Source organism: Acomys russatus, chromosome 11 (genome assembly GCF_903995435.1).
Source record: "Acomys russatus chromosome 11, mAcoRus1.1, whole genome shotgun sequence".
NCBI lineage: Eukaryota > Metazoa > Chordata > Mammalia > Rodentia > Muridae > Acomys > Acomys russatus.
The window spans coordinates 37,200,746-37,222,209 of NC_067147.1; the positions used below are offsets into that span (position 1 = coordinate 37,200,746).

Below are 21,464 nucleotides of genomic sequence, written 5' to 3' on the forward strand. Positions count from 1 at the left end.
GGCAGTTGTCTAAACTCACAGTATATGACTTAAAGGAGCCAGGTGTCCGAGGAAGTTCTCTGGTGCTCTCACAGGACACAGGAAGGTGTTCAGGAGAAGAAGGCAGCCGGAAGCAGGGACTAGTCCTCCCAGTCAATGGTGATGGGGCCGCCCGTCAGCGTCTGGCTCTGCAGCCCAGCAGTGTCCTCGTCTTCACCCACCCCTCGACGCACTCGCCGGTGACACCCCTGGGCACAGCGGGAGCGTTCATCCAGCACTCCACACACAAGGACCCGGCAGTGTAGAAATACCTCCTGGAACAATGGTGACAATGATAAAACAGTGGTGCCAACTGGCACTGTAGGTGACAGGTGAGAGCCACGTACAGTCCCACGCATGTCACTATCTCAGCCACAGCAGCAACAATTTGAGGTAACAATGACATTCGTGTATTTATGGACAGGAACTCAAGGCTTAGGGTAAGGAAACCGCCCAGTCCACGCATTTTGAAATGTAGCCAAGTTGGAACAGAGTCATGTGGGTGACCTTAAAACCTAGACCCATAACTTTGATACACTGAAGAGACCTTAGGGAAACAGTGTCCCCTGACATTAGCATTTTAGTCCCTGGGCTGGGAGTAGCACTGGGGCCAAGAATTTCTGTTGTAAGGAAGTCCTTTCCAGAAGGTTCTTCTAGGCCAGGGTCAGCCACTCGGCTGGAGTTCTGGAACAACGAGACGACTGGAGAGGACACTTAGAGTAACGTGGAAAAGAAGGCTGCCCTGTTAAGCTTTGCTTGGATTGTGTTTCAATGCTGCCAACAGCAGCAAAAGCTTGCTCTAGTCACCTCCAGCCTCTTGGGACAGCCTCTTACCATCTTGACCCATGTATACGAGTGCTGTTATGACACTTTGTTCACACCTGTTTTTCTCATGTTCAGAACTTTAAGGACTGCTCAATGTTACATGAAGTTGATCCACTGTAACCCACCCACCCCACCCCCAGCCCCCAGTTATACTTATTTAGGGCCCTCTTTTCCTCTCTTAAAACTATGCTCTAGGACTGGAGAGATGGCTCAGAGGTTAAGAGCACTGGCTGCTCTTCCAAAAGTCCTGAGTTCAATTCCCAGCAATCACATGATGGCTTACAACCATCTACAATGAGATCTGGTGTCCTCTTCTGGCATGCAGGTGTATATGCAGGTATACAAAATAAATCTTTAAACAAAACAAAACAAAAACAAAAACAAAAAACAAAACAAAACAAAAAACTATGTTCTAAAACATACCTAACAAACTATTTCTGTGAAATCGCCAAAAATGTATCTAGACAAAATTACATGCTGAGTTAATGATTGTGGTACACTAGAAGGTAACTTACTTTAAAAAAAAAAAAAAACCCTCAATGTATAATGTTGCTGTTCACTTCCCGTAGCTTCCCATACATCCCACGGAGAACATTCTCCATGCAGTTGTGTCCTCCAATTGTCATTCTGAGTTCTGTTGCTTCCCCTTCCTTTGCTGTCTTTCTATGAGGTTCCTGCCCTAGCCCCTTTCTGAACTGATGGCAACACTGGCTTTTCACCCTAAGCTATCCACAGGGATTTCAAACTGTAGTCCTATAATATTCTCTGTGTACAGTCATTCATGTCGGGGCGGGGCGGGGCGGGCAATTGTAACATGTATAAACATTGAGTTTCTTGATGGCCAGTTTGACTCTATCTTCCCAGGGGTCACTGTGGAGGCTAACTAACCACAGGCTCTTAGCATGTCAACACACCCGGACAATGAGAAAGGAAGGCTCAGGCATGGGGCTGTGAGAAAAGGGGTTCATCTTACCTTGTGATCTTTGCCCACAAACTTGAAGACAGGGACCTGGAAGTGCTTTGCTAGGTGGTCCCGGGAGGAATACTGCTTCACGGAGTCATCCGAAACACAGCTAAAATTGGGACAGACAGCGTGTCAGACCTGATTGCTTCCACAGAGGTCGAAAACACTCCCAGCCAAGGCGTTTGGCCCAAGCAGAGGCAGGGCGGATGAAGTGTGCTGGGCTGCACGCCAGCCTTGTGAGAATAAAGGGTGAGTGGCATCTCCTCCTGGCACAGGCATCTTTCAGACCTCATTAAGTAAGGGCTCAGTATGATGGCTGGCCCAGCCCAGCCTTCATGCATGGAGCCTCAGAGAGCAAGCACAGTGCTCCCTGCTTGGTTAAAGGCTCCAAATATTTGAAGCAACCAAGTCAGTAAGGTTGCCTTTCCATCGGTGACATACCGTAGGACTCTGAGTTGTCTGAGACGGCTTCCTTGATTTAACACCTATTTCCTGGACGTATAAGAGACACAATCCCCCAGAGGGAGGACAAAGGTGAGTGAGCCATCTGTGCACACACATTTAATCTTCTTGGGTGATGAGTGGCCTCGAATGGCTTCATTTCTCTTCTCCTAAATGTAACAGCAAGCTGCCACTTCTCAGAGTCTGGGGTCTTAATCTACATTCAGTTTGGCACATTACTATGAGTTTCCTGTCATAGTAAACCGGGGGAAGGACACACTAACTGAGTTGCCGAGGCCACAGTTTGAGACATTAATGTATTTTCCCCTGAGAAACTAAGGACCATCTTCGTGTGATCTGTCCCACTCAAACTCATTTAAAAAAATCTTCATGCACACGTGCATCTACACGCATGTGCACACACACAGATACATTTTTCTCTTTTACACGTGCTAAGGAAGAAACAACACAGCTTCTTTGAACTATCTGAACAGAAGGTGACAGTCCCTCAGCAGGGACTGATAACAGACGTATCAGCAGGGTTCCCAGCAGTGAGGCAGCAGCTGACTCATCCCCACCCAGCAAAGGGAAGAGACAGCCTCCAAGCTGACCTCACGGCATTAAGGACGCAAAACCACTGCTCAAGACATGTGAGATGGGAGCTGTGGCGAGAGAAAAGCAAGAAGCAGAAGCAAATTAGAAGCTTCCAAGGAAACTGGACCAACAAGGGAGGAACCCAAGGAATGTTGTGTGATGGCACACCCTTCCCCCAGCTAGGAGGCTGGAGCGCCGGACCACCTGAGCTATGTCCCAGATGCCAGTTAGGCTAAGGAGGAAAGAGATCTTCTTATGAACTGGGCAGCAGTTAGGTTTACTGACACCACCGCACACCAACAAATTCCGATCCAGGACTTTTGGGCAATGCCATAGGAAGCTCCATATTTTTTTTCCTCTAGAAGCTAGCAAGAATTTCTTCTTTCCCCAACACTACAAAATTCACTTCTTATTCTTATTTCTATGTGTATGCACGTGGGATGTACGTTTATGTTCACGTGGGTGTATGCACACGCACATGTGGGTATACACATGTACGTGTGTGTGGTGAGAGCTCAACGCCAGGTGTCTACCTTAATTGCTGTCCTCCTTATTTTTTGAGGCAGGGTCTCTCACTGAACCTGGAATTCATAGATTAGGTAGACTGCTTTACCCAGGTGCAGTGGGCACCTGGGTGCTAGGAATCTGAACTCAATGCCTTGCAGTATACACTTTACCCACTGAGCCATTTTCCTAGCCCTGGCTATCACACTTCTTGAAAGTGGAGTCCACACAAGCTGTTCCAACACCCTCCCTACTCTGCGGTGACTCCTGACACAGAACTTGCCCATCAGAGCAAGCTACTGGATCCTACTCTGAGTGACATGTGGGTAATTCTGTGTCCCTTGTGGTTCTGGTCTGATATGGGAGACCGTAACACATTCCTAGCAGCCCACTGAACTTCTTAGGCATTCCACAGGCATTTCAAGTGAAAAACTATTCACTGTGTTTAATGATCAAATTTAATTGTACCTCAACTCTGATTTTGGAGGTGGGGAGGCTGGAGAGATGGCTCAGCAGTTATGAGCACTGGCTGCTCTTTCAGAGGACCCAGGTTCAATCCCTAGCATCCACATGGCAGCTCATAACTGTTTGTAAATACAGTTGCGGTGGATTCAATGCTCCCCCCACCCCCCCCTCCCACAACATACATGCAGGCAAAACACCAGTGCATCCAAAATAAATAATTATAGACATGTAAATATCACACACACATACATACACACACACACACCCAAAACAAACAAACAAACAAAACAGGGAGGCAGTGGCCAGCGCTGTGCTTACCCATCTTGGATGAGGTAGTACTTGAGGATCTCATCCATCTTGGCAGTGGGCGTGGCAAAGCAGCTCTCCACCAGGCTCTCCAGGCCGGTCACGTGCACCTGCGGCTCGATGCCAAAGTAAAGTGAGTCGCGAAGCTTAAGCGTGGGCAGAGACTCACGGTACGGCTCCTCGAACTCGTGGTCCTTGAAGATCTCCAGCGTGAAGGGGAAGATGCCGTGGTTTCGGCTCCTGATTTCCAGTGGGGCGTTGCGCAGGTTGGGCACGTATCCTTCGGAGATGGTGTACAGGCGTGGGAACTCGCAGGTCACGGGGATCAGCAGTTTGCTCGTCCTAATGATGATGTCCCCGCTGCTCCCAGGGGTCTGCTTGGGCAGACCCGTCACGAGGTTGCTGGCCACGATTTTGTCATTCACCACCTGTACCAGAGAGATGGTGAGGTTTGTTTCTAGTTACCTCTCTCCTCGCCTTAACATCTTCCAAACACCTAATCTGCCAAACATCACAGATTTAGTTCCCTAAGCCTGAGGAACTTTGAGTTTGTGTGCGTTTTAAGATGGAGGCTGTTTATGTTGTCGGGACTGGCCTAAATTAGCCTTAAACTGCCAAAGCCCTTTCTCTGTGTTGGTTAGTAGGACGGGCTGACTGCTAAACCCGCATGCTGGCTTGGCTACTGCTTGGCCAGCCCAGGCATCCCTATGGTGCAGTAGTCATGAGAACTAATCTGGGAGATGATCAGCTAACGGCAAACTCCAGCATTAAGAGGACAATATGGCAGGAAGTCCAGACTTGGGATGCCGCTGCAGCTGGCCTAACCCCCATCCATCCCGAATCTGCACCCGCGTTAGTGCAGAGGGCTTTCAGCGGTTTACCCGCGGCCTGTTTCTACCCTACCATCAGAGAGTGGTACCAGCGGGTTATGGGGCTATTCCATGAGGCTATCTATAGAAACCGTCCACACAGCTTGCCTAAATGGGGAACCCCTGTTCCTCCATAGCTACCTCAAATCTCACCCAAAGTAATTAGCCCTCTGATTCATTTCTCAGCACTCATAAACATATGACCACAAAGGGCTCTACACTGACCTGTATGCGGTCCTCCGCGCATCCTCCATCTTGCCCACTGTGGGATCATAGCTACCAGCTTAATCCAGTATTTGTGGACTCAAACCTGCTTCCCTCCCTAGCACACAAGCCAGGCCTTTGGAAGCACTCTCTACCCCTATGTCCTTTCTAGTTTCATTTTCTGGTGAGGACTCCTAGCAGGGCAAGCTACACTGCCCATCCACCTTAGTGTGGACTGCTGTTCCTGCGTTTCCTCATCAAAAAGGTTCTTTGCCCCTTTGCTTGTGTGAGTTACAGTTCTACCCACATCCAAGCCACACGTTCCTTTCGTGGACTCCTAGAGCCCTGTCACGTGTCGGACAGCCCAGACCTTAGTTACATTTTATGTGTTGTCATCTCAGGGCTGCTGTGTGCTTTCAAACGGGCAGGATCTTATTTCATACTCCACTCTGAGGGTACGAATACAGTGGGAAAAGGAAAACATAAACCTTTTTACCTCAGCCTGCATCAATGTCTGGCTTCATCCGCCTGTCACAAATGAACCACCAGCCCTGTAGTCATATCACCTTTAGTCCCCAGATAAGGGACACGGAGGGTGTATCCTGCCTCTTGGTACCACTGGGGCTGATAAGGGAAAATACCTCACATACAGGTATCTCAGGGCTGTGAGTGAACAGGGGTGGCAAAGTTACTCATGCCATACCTCGTGGTTCCACGACCATGGCGCAGGGCGGAAGTTGTTCTGAGCTCAGTTCTTTGGTATGAACCTATCTCACTGACACAAGCCACACCATACGCCCTCTGTCAGCTCCCTTCCTGAGTAGCTTTGACCATCCCACCAAGTATTATCCACCAGGGAACCCACCTCAACCACGGTGCCACAGGTCTTGAGGGAAAAGACGATGTTGACATGGGTGCCGTTGGACACTCCTCGGCAGGAAGTGTTGGTCAGGAAGAGCTCCAGGCCTCCGACCAGCTCCCTGGGGACACTCACTTCAATGGCGCTGGACTTGCACAACACGGGGACTGTGTGAAAAGGGATTCTGTTAGAACAGGAAACATGGCTTGGGGGAGAGGCTAAGGACGGCTTCTGGGGGACACTTTCTCCTCTATGCCACCTGTACTTTTTCTTCTTTCCTTCAGGAAAGGCTCGAATCAAGTCGATGAGTACAGCCAGCATCTCTAACTCTCCACATTATGCTCAGTGATGCTCTACCCATCACACATTTCCTTTGAACAGGAAATAGTGTGATTAGGCGTCCGCTAACCAAACGCCTGTCCAAAGTGAGGCTGGCTTAACTCCATAAAGTGAGACACCCCTAACGATGAGTGTTGGTGCCAACAGAATTTACTGGCAGCCCAGGAAGGGCACTGCTGACACACGTTGAAGCGGCACAACAGAACCGCTTTGTTTGGACCATTTTACTGCCCCATTAAACAGGTAATAACCAGTGCTGCCCGACTTGGGAAGCCTTCCAAATTGTCCTTGAGCTACGAAATAAACTCAGACTACAGATTTCACTTTAACCTTAAAATGAGGTTGCTTTTTTGTGGCGTATCTATGCTTGTTTTCTCTGACCCTGCAGATACAGCCAGGTCCCACCTGTGAACACCAATCTCAGCAGTGAGGCAGACAGAGGAGTGAGAAGTTGGCGCTCAGTCAGTCAGTGTCTGCTGGCTTGGGTGATGGGATTAATATCCCAGCCACTAAGAACTAGAGAGCAGTCCTCAGGACCCTGTGGGTGGGGAAGAACCCATCACTCAGCATCATTCAAGCTAGGTCTGGCCCCATGGAACTGTTGACTGAGGACTGGGTCAGTACTTCTAAATTGGGTAGCATTGCTCCTGTTGGCTGTAGGAATCAGAGAGCAACCCAGAGGCAAACAGCAAAAGAAAGTTAGCTGTTCCTGACCTTTTTTTTTTTTTTTTCCTTTCTTTTTAAAGAGACTTTTTTCACTCCTGCCTGCTTCTGACACCAGGTCTCACTGTGTAGCTGTGGTTGGCCTTACTCTTAGGAAGGGTTCTGGCCTCCACCTCCCAGGTGTGAGGCATCACACCCTGGCGGGGGGAGGGGGGTGCAAGGGAGTAGGGATGGGAGGGTGGGGGGTGTTCTCTGTTAAAAGATTCCTGAATGATGACTCAGGGGGTACATGGTGCTCAGAAGGTCAGAGTTCTGAAAGATAGGAATCTTACAGTCTGGGAGAGAGAAGACAACGGTGGCAAGGAGGAGGGCGTGTGAGTCAGAAGGGGGCACAAACCTTGCCCTACCTTGGCAAGTGTGGTTATCTTCAGATAGCACTAGGCCCCGGGGACACTCACACTGATAGCCCTTCTCAGACCCAAGGCAGAAATGGCTGCAGCCGCCATTGTTGTTGTGGCATCCTTCGGTGTCTGCAGAGGGAACTGACAAACGTGAGGCTCGTTATGTGACCATCTTCTAAAGGGGGCCCAGCATCAATCACCAGAGATGATCGATCGATTGATTGATTGATTGATTGATTTCTTCCTTTCTTCCTTCCTTCCTTATTCACTTTACATCCTAGTCATAGCCCCATCCCCCCTTCTCCTCCCAGTCCCTCCTCCCCTATTCTTCAGAAAAGGGGAAGCCCCTTTCTCATCCACCCCATCAGGACTGAGTTCACCCTCTTCTCCTGTGGCCTGGCAAAGCAGTCCCATGGGGGTTGGGGATGGGAGAGAGTGAGCAAAAAGCAGGCAGCAGAGTCCATATCAGGGCCCCTCCCGCTTACAAGAAGACCCACATGAAGTCTAAGCTGCCCATTGGCTACATCTGTGTAGGAGGCCTAGGTCCAGTCCATGCATGGTCCTTGGTTGGTGCTTCAGTCTCAGCAAGCCCTTCTGGGCCCTTGTTAGTTGGCTCTGTTGATTTTCATGGGGAGCTCCTGTCACCTCTAGGTTCCCCACCCCATTTTCCCACAAGACTCCCTATGCTTCACCCAATATTTGGCTGTGAGTCTCAGCATCTGTTTCAAACTGCTACTGGGTGGAGCCTCTCAGAGGACTGCTATGGTAGGCTCCCAACTGCAAGCATAACAGAATGTCATTAATAGTGTCAGAGGTTGGCTCTCTCCCATGGGGTGGGTCTTGGGTTGGGTCAGGCATTGGCTAGACATTCCCTCAATCTCTGCTCTATCTGTTCTATCTTTATCCCTGCTCTTCTTGATTCATGACACAATCCCTGTGGTCTGATGTGGTAACTGACACATGAGGCAAATCTACAAAATGTTCATTGATTGTTATGAGAGCCAAGAATCATCCTCTACCCACAGCAACACTTACTGAGGTTCTCCAGGAATTTTGTAGCGTGTCTTTCAATTTTTTTCTCATGTTTTTCTGATTTTTTTCTCATAAGTAGAGTGAGATCATAAATATTATGAGTTAAGACCCAAAAGCCATTTCTTAACAGTTCTAACATTTAATCTATACATATAAGTTAAAATGTTATAGGCTAATTGATGGATGAAAAGAGACTGAGTAAAAGTTCTTCTGGACCGGCTGGGTAGGTTAGAGTGGCTGCAGTGTGACCAGATCATTGGATCCTCTCCTAGACCCTCTAGGAATAACAGCACTGGATAGAAAAGGTCTTGGGTAGGCTTGGGGGCTGGAGACATAGCTCAGCCATAGAGGGTTGGCCTACCATTCCCAAGGTCCCAGGTTCTACCCCTGCCCCAGCATGTCAATGACCAGAATCTTAATCACCAAAATGACTTCATCTGCTTGGGCAGAGACAGAAGCTGATTCCTAAGGGTGCTAATAAAAACACGCTAGTGGATCATCAGTAAGTTAACTTGGATGTATAAATCAGTGCTTGGGAAATGCAAGTGACTACAAGGAATTAATCTTTGTTATCTGTTTAGAATCGATTTATAATATTTATATAGTGTGTGCGCGCACGTGCGTGTGGTGTGTGCATCTGTGCAACTGTGTATGGGAAAGCCACAATGTATGCCTGTGCATGCTTGCATGTGTGCGCACATGTATGTGTGTGTATAGCAAAGCCACAGTGTGTGTGGAGGTCAAGGGACAACATGTGGGAGTCAGCTCTCTCCCTCTAGCATGTGGGTTCCAGGGATCAAACTCAGGCCGTTAGGTTTGGCAGCAAGTGCCTTTACCTGCTGAGCCATCTCGCCATCCCTAGACAATCCATATATATTTAAAAGGATTTAAGCAATTTGTGGATTTTTGAAATAGTTAAGACTATAGATAACAAGGTGGAAGAAAATATAAAATATGCTACTATGCTATGAAGTGTTAAAATGACTGGGCGGGGTGGTGCACACCTTTAATCCCAGCACTTTGGAGGCAGAGGCAGATAAATCTCTGTGAGTTCTAGGCCAATCTTACCTACATATCAAGCTCCAGGCCAGCGGAGGGTACATATTGAGACACTGTCTCAAAGAAAAAAAAAAAAGGTATTAAAAAATCAACATTCATGGTTTTTTCCTTCTAAAAGAAGACTTCTCTTTTGTGCTGGGGCCCTCCATGCTCAGCAAGCACTCCGCTGCCCTCCACCCTCAAAATGACCTTGCTTAAATCATTTTATTTCTCTAAGCTGTAATTTCAATATTTATAAGATGAAGGAGTTAACCATAACGAATTACACTGGGCATTTTCAAGTCTGAAAATGCAAAACATAGACAAAAAAAAAAAAAAAAAAAAAGAAAGAAAAAAGAAAAAGAAAAAGAAAATTCAATTTGCCTTAAAGGATTTAAGCCCCTCAGGACAGTGGAATGGCACGTTCAGGGCGGAAATACCTCGCAACAGAGACTGAAGGTCATTTACATTTTTCTTTTATTCTTCTGTATTTTCATATTTATGTAGTAAACCATTAAAATTTACTTAAAATTTAAAAGTATAATTAATTTTTAAAAAGCTATAACCATTTAATAAGCCACACTAAAGAAACAAATACATTTAGCCTTTCAATAAAAGTTAAATGTTATAAATAGAAACAGTATTCCTAAGGTATTGCTCATATAGACACATAAAATTTTTATAGTTTGCCAAATATTTTTTGGTTATGGTTGTTAAGTTTTAAGATTATATGAGTACTAACTATAATAGTCTCAGTAATGTGCTCATGAATAATTACAAATGTTCTTCATGAAATATTTTATTAATATTCAAATATGCAGAAATCACTATACAAAATTATTAAGATTTAGGGAGGATCCCAGACATATCGTTATTCAATAAAATTCAAAATAATTTAGCCTTGTTCTAAGGACAGCAATTTAATACTCCAGTTAATGTTCTCTGAATTAATAATGCAAACTTGGTAGGCTACTACTCATAATTTTTCTCTCTGGGATGGTGCTTTATTATTTTGAATGTGACAGGAATAAAGTGAATTCTCATATATAGATTATAGCTCTATTAACACACAAGTTCAGTGGTCCTGAAGGACAATCGTATGTCCTCTGTAAGTGACAGCAGCTATGCCATAACCTCCCCGTGGCACACTCAGCAGGACCGCCAGTGCAACTCAGATTTGTGAAAGCACAGATGATGTCACTTTTAGCTGCCGTAAACACATGACCTGAGTCCCACAAAACAGTAGCAGGTCATTGAATCATTATCCACAATTGTGTGAAACGTTGTATCAGTTAAAAAGTCATAGAGGAACAGTTGATAGTTTCATTTCAGTTCCTTGAAATACATCAGTAAGTTTTTGGTTACTAAGCCATGTACACAGTATCTCTGTTGTGGGCTTAGGGAGTGGCTCAGTGGTTAAGAGCACTAGCTACATTTCCAGAAGACTTGGGTTTCATTCCCAGCACCCACATGGTGGCTGACAACTATCTGTAACTCCAGCTCCAGGAGATTCAACACCCTCTTCTAACCCCTGTAGACATCGGCCTACATGTGTGCCCATGCAGGCAAAATGCCCATACACATAAATAAAATAAAAATAAGCCTAGAAAATTTAAGCAGATAACTTTATCTCCAAAAATATATTAATCTCCCCCAAAACAAAGGAAAAACAACTCAATGTAAAAGAAATTTCTCATGTTTTCTTTCTTTCTCTTTTCTTTTCTTTTTTTTTTTTTTTTTTTTTTTTTTTTTTTTTTTTTTTTTTTTGGTTTTGCTTTTTTTGAGAGAGGGTTTCTCCGTATAGCCCTTGGCTGTCCTGGAACTCGCTCTGTAGGCCACGATGGCCTCAAACTCACAGAGATCCTCCAGCCTCTGCCTCAGGAATGCTAGTGTTAAGAGCATGCACTACCACCACCCCAGTGTTTTTTCAAATTTCTAAGCCAATAGGAATCACCCATGGAATTGTTAAACTCTAAGTCCTGAGACCCCATCCCAGCCTGCTGAAGCCGACTTCCCCATCAGCAAGGGGCCTGGTGGGGTTTGGGTGGGAGCTCCGTTTCTTTCCAGCAGGATGGGGCACCTAGACTTTTTTTTTTTTAGCAGCATAGCTACCTCAGCCTGACCCCAGATGATCAGTCAGCATATGAGCCTTAACAAGATCCTATGGGATTTCTGGGCACATTTAAGTTTGAGAAAGTGGCTGTTACTCCACTTTGGTTTCCCCCACAGCGTCCTACTTCTCGCAAAAACCCCTTCCTCTTCAAGTTTGAATTCTGTCCACCGCTTAAGTGCCCTCCATGCCCGTGAAGCCCTGTAGTCATTTTATTACCCTGACAAACTGTTATTTTCCTCTACCACCAAGGCAGCTTCCCAAATGTCAAAGAGTAAGGCAGTGGCTCCCTTTGGAGGATGCTGGCTTTGCCTGCCTTCCTCACCCAGCCTCACCTTCGCAAGTCTTCCCATCGCTGCTGAGCACACGGCCGACCCCACACGCACAGCGGTGTGAGTTTTTGAGGTTTACACAGATCTCACTGCAACCACCATTGTCCTGCTCACACTCGTTCTCATCTGTGGAAGGGAAACCACATCACTGCCACATTGCTAAGCAACCCCACGCTGCCCCAAGGTCCTGGACAGATGCTGTCAGACAGCCCCATCCCCCCACCACGCACTAGCCAGCATATTCACGTCTAGGACCTGGTCTCCTAACCCAGCCGTTTTTGTTTGTCTGTCTTCTGTCTGATTGTCCATTGGCAAGCAGAAGGTGCCTGAGTATGTTTGAGTTCCTACTGTTTAGGGTAGAACTATAAAGCTGTCAAGACGGCTCAGCAGGTAAAGGTGCTCCCTGCTGAACTTGACATCCTGAGCTTGAGTGGGACACCACTGGTGGGAGATGAGAAGCAACATCTGGTAGTTGCCCTGTGACCTCCACATGCACGGCATTGCACGTGGACACGCATACACAACAAACACATAATGTAACAAGACTATGGGGGGAATGAGGCTTTTTTTTGTATGTTGTGTTGGGAGCCGAGAGACCCTGGCTGAGCTAAGAGACCCTGGTTGCGTTGAACTCCAACTGACCCTTTCCAGCCAGCCTATACAAAAAGAACTTATCAAACATTTTGCCTGGCAACGGACAAACCGCAAACATCGTGCTTGGCCCCAGGAGAGGGAACTTGGCCCTGAGAAAAGGAACACTCAGTGTACCGTGGCTTTGTAGCCTTTCTCAGAAGTCACGGTACATGAACATCTGACGTGCTGTGGTCTCTGGGAAAAGACCGCGGGGCCACCTGTCTCCTCCCCCCGCCCCACACATTGTCCCAGGGGTTCCTACCCCGGAAGATTCTGTACTTTCCCACTGCTCTCCCTCCTTCCCCCGCCCTTCCTGAAGCACACTTTAAAAATCATACACCTGCTTTCAGTAAAGGACTCTTGATAAGACATACTTTCTTGAGTCGTGCCTTCTCTCTCGCCCATTCTTCCTTCACAGGCCGCGACCCCCTTCGAGACCCCGAATAACTGAACCCGCGGGTCGGGGACAATGTTGGATACACTTGTTTGTTTTTGTGAGTTCCTCTTTCTCTAATAAGTCACGAAAAATTGTTAAATGTAAGGCTATAAATAATATTTTCTTTTCTTTCTTTTTTCTTTTTCTTTTCTTCTTCTTCTTCTTTTTTTTGCTTTTCAAAACAGGGTCTCTCTGTGTAGCCTTGGCTGTCCTGGACTCACTTTGTAGACCAGGCTGGCCTCAAACTCACAGTGATCCACCTGCCTCTGCCTCCCAAGTGCTGGGATTAAAGGCGTGTGCCACCACTGCCGGCAAATTATATTTTCTTTTAAAGCTCAGAAGGAGCTTATGGGCAGAAGAAAATGTCTATCAAAATACTGTTTGAGATAGTTTTCTGTTATCGCATGACAAAGCACCCACAAAAATCGACTTTAATAAGTGGAAAAGTCGGGCTGGAGAGATGGCTCAGCCGTTAAAGGCTAGGCTCACAACCATAAAATAAGTGGAAAAGTCTCATCCCAGCACCCAGGAGGCAGAGGCAAGCATATCTCTGACAGTTGGAGGCCAGCCTTGTCTACATAGTGAGTTCCAGACCAGCCAGAGCTACATAGTGTGGTCCTGTTTTAAAAAAATAAAATATTCTCACATTATATTTAAGAAATAGTTTTTAGTCTTTAAAATATCTGATAAAGGCCAGGCATGATGGCGCACGCCTTTAATTCCAGCACCCGAGAGGCAAAGGTAGAAGCGGGTGGATCTCTGTGAGTTCGAGGCCAGCCTGGGCTACAAAGAGAGTCTAGGACAGCCAGGGTTATTACACAGAGAAACCTTGCCTTAAACAAATAAACAAACAAAAAACCAAAAAACAAAAGCAAAAAACAGCCAACCAACCAACCAACCAAAATCTGATGAGTTATGTATTGATTCTTGTTGTAAAAAGAACATTAGATAATACATGTCTGTCTCTCTCCCTCTACAGAGGAAAAGTAAAGTTTGTCTTTGTTCCCAGGAAGGACCTGGATACAGGATGTGGTGAACCAACGGCTGGAGCTTAAACACTCCTGGGGTATCAGAAGATGGCTTTGGAGCCAGGAAAGGAGATGAGCCAGGTGGAACTCCGTTTACATCCAGATACCTAGGGCTTGGGTATGGTCTAAGCAAACCCTAAGGTTCATGTGTTGGAAGTTTGGTTTCCAGTGTGATGTTATCATGTGATGGGTCTTTAAGTGGCCGGGCTACTGGGATAGTCGGGGCACGGCTCCTTTTGGGGTCCCTGCTCTCACTGCTTTCCTGTCTTTGCTTGTGTTCCTGGTATCCAATCTTCTACCAGGTCTTCTCTGGAGCTGAGCCAGTGTTGGCAACATGCCCTGAACCTCTTTGAATTGTGAGCTAAACTTTTCTTCATAACCTACTGAGTACCCGCTCTTTCATTAAAGTAACGAGAGGGACTGATTACACATGTCAGCAAAACTGACAGTAGAACTCTGCCAAAAGTAGCACATAGAAGGCTCCCTGCAGGAGGACAGAGGGATAGAGGGATACACATACAGACAGCGGAACCCTGGACCAGCGCACTGCAATGACGGAAGCACAGATTTGCACTTCCCGCTCTGGCTGTCGATCCGGAGCTGAGAAGCTGATGCGCCATTGGGCTTGACCGTCTACAGACAAACTTGGAGTAGAGCTGCTCTGGAGTAGTGCATCCTTGGAGGAGGTGGGAGGGCTGGAGAGCCACAGAAAACTCCAAATGCTGGACAAGGGTGTGATATAAAACACTGCAGACACCTTACAATGGAAGAGGGTAGGCAAAATCTGGAGGCTTTGAACTGGTGGTAAAAGAGTAAATCAGAAATCTGTACAAGCATTTGCTTTTCTAACTAGGAAAAAAAAAGAAAAGAAAGAAAGAAAAAGAACAAACGAACTGAATAAGGTAGAACTGAAAAGGAGCCAACTTTTAGAGCTTGCAGTAGTCAACTAACAAGCACCACCACCACCAAAAACCCAAAACAGCAGTAAATAAGATGAGAATCTCATGCAGCCCAGGCTGGCCTAGAATGTTCTGTGCAGAAGAGGCTGGCCATGTATTCCTGACCTTCCTTTTCCACCTCCCAAGTGCTGTGGTCCCAGCTGTGTGCCACCATGCCTGGCTCTGTGTGCCACCACAGGAGAGTAACTGGGCCCTGACCATCACTCTGCTCTTCGCACCAGGGAGGGCAGGAGGCCAGCAGCCTCCTTGCAGCAGCTGTGGACCTCCATTACAAGCCTGGTCTGCTACCCTTGGGACTGACTCTTTTTTTTTTTTTTTTTTTGATGTGAGGGAGAAATTAACTTCTACTTATTTAGGCTACCATGACTTGGGGCTGTTAGCTACAGCTAGTGTAGGCATCTTGAGCACTGGCAATCCCATCTGCATGTGTACACCCTAGAGAAAAATGCCCCACATGGAGTGAGGTATCAGTTGTATGTTAACCCTAAGCACAGGTAAAACAATTCTGTATGGTACAGTGTTGTTCATCCACACAGCAACACTGAAACATAGAGACAGGGCAGGGTGGAAACTGGCTGATGTCCCAGCAGCAGCCTCCCCCAGAGTGTGGCAGAGGATGCTACAGTTGGGGAGACTGCTTGCTTAGCCTGAATATCAGATTCTATTTTCACTTTAAAAAAATGGAAACAATTTTAAACTACAGTTGCATCTGGGTACATGTGTACCTGCTTTGTTATTTTCTTACTCCTTTCCCTCTGCCTGAAAAAGCTAATTTAAAATAAATAACACTGTTAGGCTTGCTCAGTGGGTAAAGGCATTTGCTGCCAAGCTTCATCCCTCGACGTTTAATCCTGGGACCCATGTGGTGGGAAGAGAACCAACTCCCGCAATTTGTCCTTGACCTGGCAACACACAGTAAACAAATGTAACAAAAGGTTTAGGGTTGTTTATTTCATATGAAAACTAGATATAAACTAAAACTGACATGTGCTCATACATACAGAAGCCTGCCTACAATCATCTCTCTGAAGCCTATGGCACTTAGGTAGGAACTTGGGGCTTTTGATAGTCAAAGATGTCTAAGCAAAAGCGTCAAGAAGAAGTAGGTGTGACAGCACACTGTCTTTGATGCAAAAAAAAAAAGTAATAATAGTTGGGTATGGTGGCACATATCTTTGATCCCAGAACTCAGGGAGGCAGATCGCTGTGAGTTCGAGACCAGCCTGGTCTACAAAGCGAGTTCAGGACAGCCAAGGCTACACAGAGAAACCTTGTCTCAAAAAGCTAATAAATCAATAAATAGAAAAGGTCAATAAAGAAACATATATTTCCACTTTAATGTTGGCCTGAAGAAAACACACATAAGAAAATAAAACAAGTTTTTGGAGCTTACTTTGAAATGACTTTATCGCACATATCAATTTGGATGCCAAATTGTCTGGGCTTTTGAAATAGAATCTTGTCTATGCTGCCCAGGGTGGTCTCGAACTTACCATTTTCCTACCTCAGCCTCCTCAGGGCTAGAGTTTTACAGAATGCACCACACCTTAATGGATGCCAACTTTCACCAGAAACGTTTATTCTGTATTTACAATTAGTAAGAACAGACAAAATTTAGTCATTCCAGTTGTCCCAGGCATTTTTGGTTTGCCAATAGCTGGATCAGAAGCCAGTTTTTATATTAAAAGTTAAATTAAAAATCAGATCCTCAGGCACAGTGGCCACTCTTCAATGGCTTCATAACCACAAGGGACCAGCAGCTGCTAGAGCAGACAGTGTGGTTCCAGACCGTCCCTGCTCACACCGTGAGCTTGTCCTGTGTTTTTCGTTGCAACCCACAAAGGCAAGCTCAAGTGCAAATGCTTAGAGATTCACAAGTGATGGCAGCGGACCTCCGCCCCCTCAAGCCCTCCGCCCCTCCCCGCCCCCCATTTGTCTCTTCCACCCTGAGGGCTCATTTCTACCTCGTGACTAGTTCTTACCAAAGCAAGTCTGCCCATCTGGGCCCAGTGAGGTTCCCGGGGAGCATGCGCACTCGGTGGTGTCCAGGCAGATGGGGTGGCAGTCCTCATTACAAATGTCATAAAAATCTGTGGAAGGACAACAGTTACTTTCTGCAAGTGGCAAGGCTCGGAGGACCCTCTCTTTTGAGCTGTCTCATGAATGAAGGCATGGGTTACAAGTTCCCAGACACCATTCTCACGTTTCTCGTGGCAAAGGGAACTTATCGCCCGATGGGGAAAGACCAGCTGCTCAGGGGCAGCTTTCCGTTCACATAGCCAATTCTTAGCTATAGAGGACTCCAGCAAATTAAAAAGAAGGGGGAAAAAAACCCTATCATATGAGCTAGGTACTAAGGGTTAGACCATACTCTCTTGTGGACTCTCTGAGTTGGGAGGGAACACCAGCTTCTGTGAGGTCCTGGGTTTGAGCTCTGCCATTAAGGGTGTTTATAGTCTCCAAATTTTGATGGCATTAGTGACATAGCAATTCACTTAAAAGCGTTATTGGCATCAAGTTGCCTCACTTCTAAAAAGCAAGCACAAAGTTACCATGTGGCTATCTGTGCATCTATCTGTCCATCTATTGATCCGTCTATCAACAGGGAAATTACAGAGGGCTCTTCCATACTCAGGAAATTGAACATCCATTATTTCTAATCTTATAATGCTTTAATGAATAAACAGAAAACAAACATGCATCACAATAGCCAGGGTTTATATGGTGTCTTCCTCTTTAACTCTATCTGTGGCCTTGCTGGGGAGGGAAGAGAGCACAGGAGGGTACTTACGGCCACAGTAGGCGTGGAAGCAGACGCTGGGCTTGGTCAGCCGGTAGACGTAGTAACCTCCAGGGCAAGACTTGACCTCCACTGTGGTGTTCCACAGACAGCAGTTCCCTTTGAAGCTGGCACAGGCCTGGCGTTGCACGATGCCATCACTTTCTACGGGGTGGCTGCCATTGAGCCAGACAGGGGCATGGGTCCCACAGTGGTTTTCTGGTATGCAGAAGGTGGGCATGGCATCCCCTGCCATACCTGTGAAGCGGTACCACTCCCCGTCCATGTGGTTGTCGCACAGGGGTTGGTTCTGAGACTCATCTAAGTGGTGGTCAGTGTTCCTCCAGGGCTCGTTCAGACTGATATAGGCAGAGCAAGGATCTAGGGCTGGGAACGAAAGGGAACTCAGAGACACTGATGTTTCATATCTCAATGCCAGCAGCTACGGCCACCTCAGTCTTGCATTTTGATTTTCCAAGCAAAATGTGTGTGTGATTGTTGTGCACGTATACACACACACACACACACGCATGCATGCCTGTGTATAACTAAATGTCAATCACAGGTGTCCTTTCTTAGGGGCCATTCATTCTGTTTTCGTTAGACAGAGTCTCTCTCTGGCCTGGGGCTCATTGATTAAGCTAGACTGCCTGGCCAGTGAGCCCAAGAGATATCCCCGTCTCCATCTCCTCAGTGCTGGAATTAACAGCCTATGCCATGCCTGGAGGTGCTACGACCTGAGGCTGGTGAGCAGTGCCCCGTGTTCCAGCCAGCACCAGAATGAATGAATGAATGAATGAACGAATGAATGAGTGAGTGAGTGAATAAACGATATTCCAAGTGGATCACATTTAAGGGTATAAGGGGAGCTGTGTATTTTGATACAAACATAAGAACAGATGATTATGGAAAGGCATGCTGCAGCTCAGCTATCCAGTCACAGGAGAGACCGTGTTACAACGCAGTCAGCTCCCCATTTTTGGAAATTAAGAAAGAAAAAAGGAAAGCCTTGAGTTACTGATAGTCAGAGCTTCCATCAGCATGAAGCTCGACTGAATGAAGACTGTGTAAAGCTCGTTCCACCGAAAGACGAAAGGCCCAAGGCACACAGCCAGTGGCTTTGAAATACACAGCAAGCTGGCAAGTGGATGCGGGGCAATAACTTGACAGTCTGAGGCAAGCACTGATGAGGGCACTGCGCTCTCTGGAAATGACATTCGCAGAGTTGTAGATGGCACGGCAACCTTCTCGTCAAATTCTGTTGCGTTCCTCCCAAAGTCTTTAAAATGCCCTTCAGTGCTCCCAGCTGAGTGCTAGCTGGCAATCCAATGTTCCCTGAAGAGGAGGAAATGTCCTCAAATCCTCTCCTCTCTTGGAGAGGGAAATTGCCTCTGCCTCGCTGGCTGTGGCTCTCCGGCCAAGGAAGCCTTCCAGAGCATTTCACAGGTGATTATAAATACATAGACATATTTCACTCATCTCCCTGGCTCTGATTTTACAAGAAATGGTTAGACATTCAATCTTTAATGGCATCGACAGCAACTCTCATAATGACTGTTCCATGATTTCTAAAGTTTTCCTTACAGCTAAATGTCATTTCTTATCCTGTTGAAGAGTTCAGCTGCCTTCCTGCTGTAGAGGAAGAGTGGCACGAAAAGGAGAAATTGACCTACCATCTGTCGTGTAGTCAGTCCTACATAGACTGTCACACAAACACAGTCACTGGATATTTTCTAACATTAAATGCTTCCATCCTCTTATGATGCTCATTCTGTGTCAAATCCTAGTTTTAGTCTCACTGTGCAGCCAAGAATGTGGCATTATACAAATGGATCCTAATTAGCTCATGCAGTCCTCAAGGGTCAGGCCTTCAAAGAGAACCACCTTTTGTGTGTCCCCCTCAAAGCCTCACTTCCTGCTTGAAAGCTCAGGGGCTCAGCAGGACACTCAGGAGCATCTTGGCTCCTGTATAAGGACCAACCATAGGCCTTGAGCAGACCTATCTGCGTCGCTATCTGGTCATCCTGGAGGCTAGTAGTGTACCTGGGAGCCCTGACATTGTCCAGATCATAGTCTTTGCGGCCTCTGGACCTTTGCTGTGTCTAGAAGCTCCTCATCCCTTGCTTCTTACTTCCCACCTCCTCTTTTTCCTTGTGTGCCAATCAGTGAACCACTGGAATATTTGGAATATTATTAACTCAAGCCTATAGTTATTCATACCATCTCAGTGTTTATCTACATCGTCCCTTGTCCCAGGATCCCATCCAGGATATCACATTACATGTAGCTTTTGTATTGCCTCAGGGTTCAAAACTTTTTGTTGTTGTTTTGTTTTTGTTTTTCAAGGCAGAGCTTCTCTGTGTAGCCCCGGCTGTCCTGGAACTCATAGAGATACCTGCTTCTGCCTCCCGAGTCCTGGGATGAAAGACTATGCTACCACTCCCCGGCTTCAAACTTATCCTATGTATATACTTAAAGGTGTCAGAACATGGCACAAGTTACCGCAGAGAACCAAATGTAGGCCAGCCACATACTGAGATACACAGGGATACCCAGAAAGATCCTTGCTGGTCAGTTTTATACCAAGCCTAGGAGAAACAGCTTAAGAGTTGTTTGGGCTGTGCAAAAAGTCCTTGTATTTTTTAAAGGTCAAATTTAATTCTTATTTCATCCTGTTCTGTACCCTTTATGGGACAGAACAGTTGGACCCTTTTATTTGTTGAAGGAAAAGCTCTATCTCATTTCCAAAAGAAAAAAGAACCAGTTCCATTTCTAAAGTTGGAACTCTGAAGTATTGACCCCAGGAAGAGATCAGAGTTTCTTCTGACACGCACTCCAAGAGCTATTGTAGCTCATAGGAGGGTTTTAGCAACAAAAAGATCATGGGAGGTCTGGACACTCAGGCAGGAGGGTAGAGGAACATGCAACACAAATCCCCTGGGCCTGCATCCTTGGAGGATGAGTGACTCCCCCACCCCCGACCCCACAATCATAGTGCTGTATTTGAGGCTCTGTCATCTGGTCCTTAACATTAACTACACAGCATCAAACAGCAACAACCAAGTGCATGGTGCCGAGTTCTTGACACAAGACTCACCCATAGGTGACCCTGGGGTGACGGTGGTGAGGAGGCAGGTGAGAAGCAGGAACAGGGGCATCTTTCTGGTCCAGCTGCCAGGAACAAAATGGAAGTCTTCACAACAACAGTTTTCCTTTGTTCCTTTTTCAAGCACGTAGGGGAAAAAAAAAATCTTTCTGGGCTCCGAGGAAGAAAATCCCTATCAGCGCCGGGACCTTAGAGAACAGCGGAAGGATGAGTGGGGTGAAGTGTCCACTGCGCTGGCCTTGACCCAGATCGAGGCCCTGCTCTGTGCTAGCTTACAGATACATTTCTTTAGGGGGGAAAAAACCACAACCCAGAACACCCTAACCATCCCTCATCCTGCTATTGTTTTCTTCCCCGCTGAAGAATTGCCAGTAATGGAGCCTTCAGTATCTTATCTGGAGGGGAGCTCTCATTGAGGGACAGCCCCTCCCCTGTCAAAATCTTGTTTTGTGACTTCTAGGAACTGCCTTCCTGATGCTGCAGCCATGGCGTTGTGCAGCCTCCTTCAGGGGGAGGACAGGATAAGCCACGTAGCTGGAACTGGTTATTGGGGAGATGT

At 46.6% G+C, this 21,464-nt stretch overlaps 1 protein-coding gene across 1 annotated transcript; it reads right to left on the bottom strand.

The window, feature by feature from the left end:
* Positions 1-99: 99 nt before the first annotated feature.
* Positions 100-20,957, bottom strand: Oit3 (oncoprotein induced transcript 3). The gene is made up of 9 exons (XM_051153088.1): positions 20,897-20,957; positions 17,812-18,186; positions 17,003-17,110; positions 11,968-12,090; positions 7,459-7,581; positions 6,056-6,216; positions 4,130-4,545; positions 1,817-1,916; positions 100-293 (listed from the first exon to the last, which is right to left on the bottom strand). Exons 1-9 carry the CDS (start codon positions 20,955-20,957, stop codon positions 120-122), a joined length of 1,641 nt encoding a protein of 546 aa, XP_051009045.1. The 3' UTR covers positions 100-119.
* Positions 20,958-21,464: the final 507 nt, after the last annotated feature.

Excerpts from the sequence above, each read along its gene's own strand:
- Oit3 (XM_051153088.1), bottom strand. The coding sequence starts at position 20,957 with ATGCCCCTGTTCCTGCTTCTCACCTGCCTCCTCACCACCGTCACCCCA. Across the intron at positions 12,091-17,002 it reads AGATGGGCAGACTTGCTTTG|ATGAGAACGAGTGTGAGCAG; the intron begins GTAAGAACTAGT and ends TCCCTTCCACAG. Across the intron at positions 7,582-11,967 it reads CGATGGGAAGACTTGCGAAG|ACACCGAAGGATGCCACAAC; the intron begins GTGAGGCTGGGT and ends TTCCCTCTGCAG.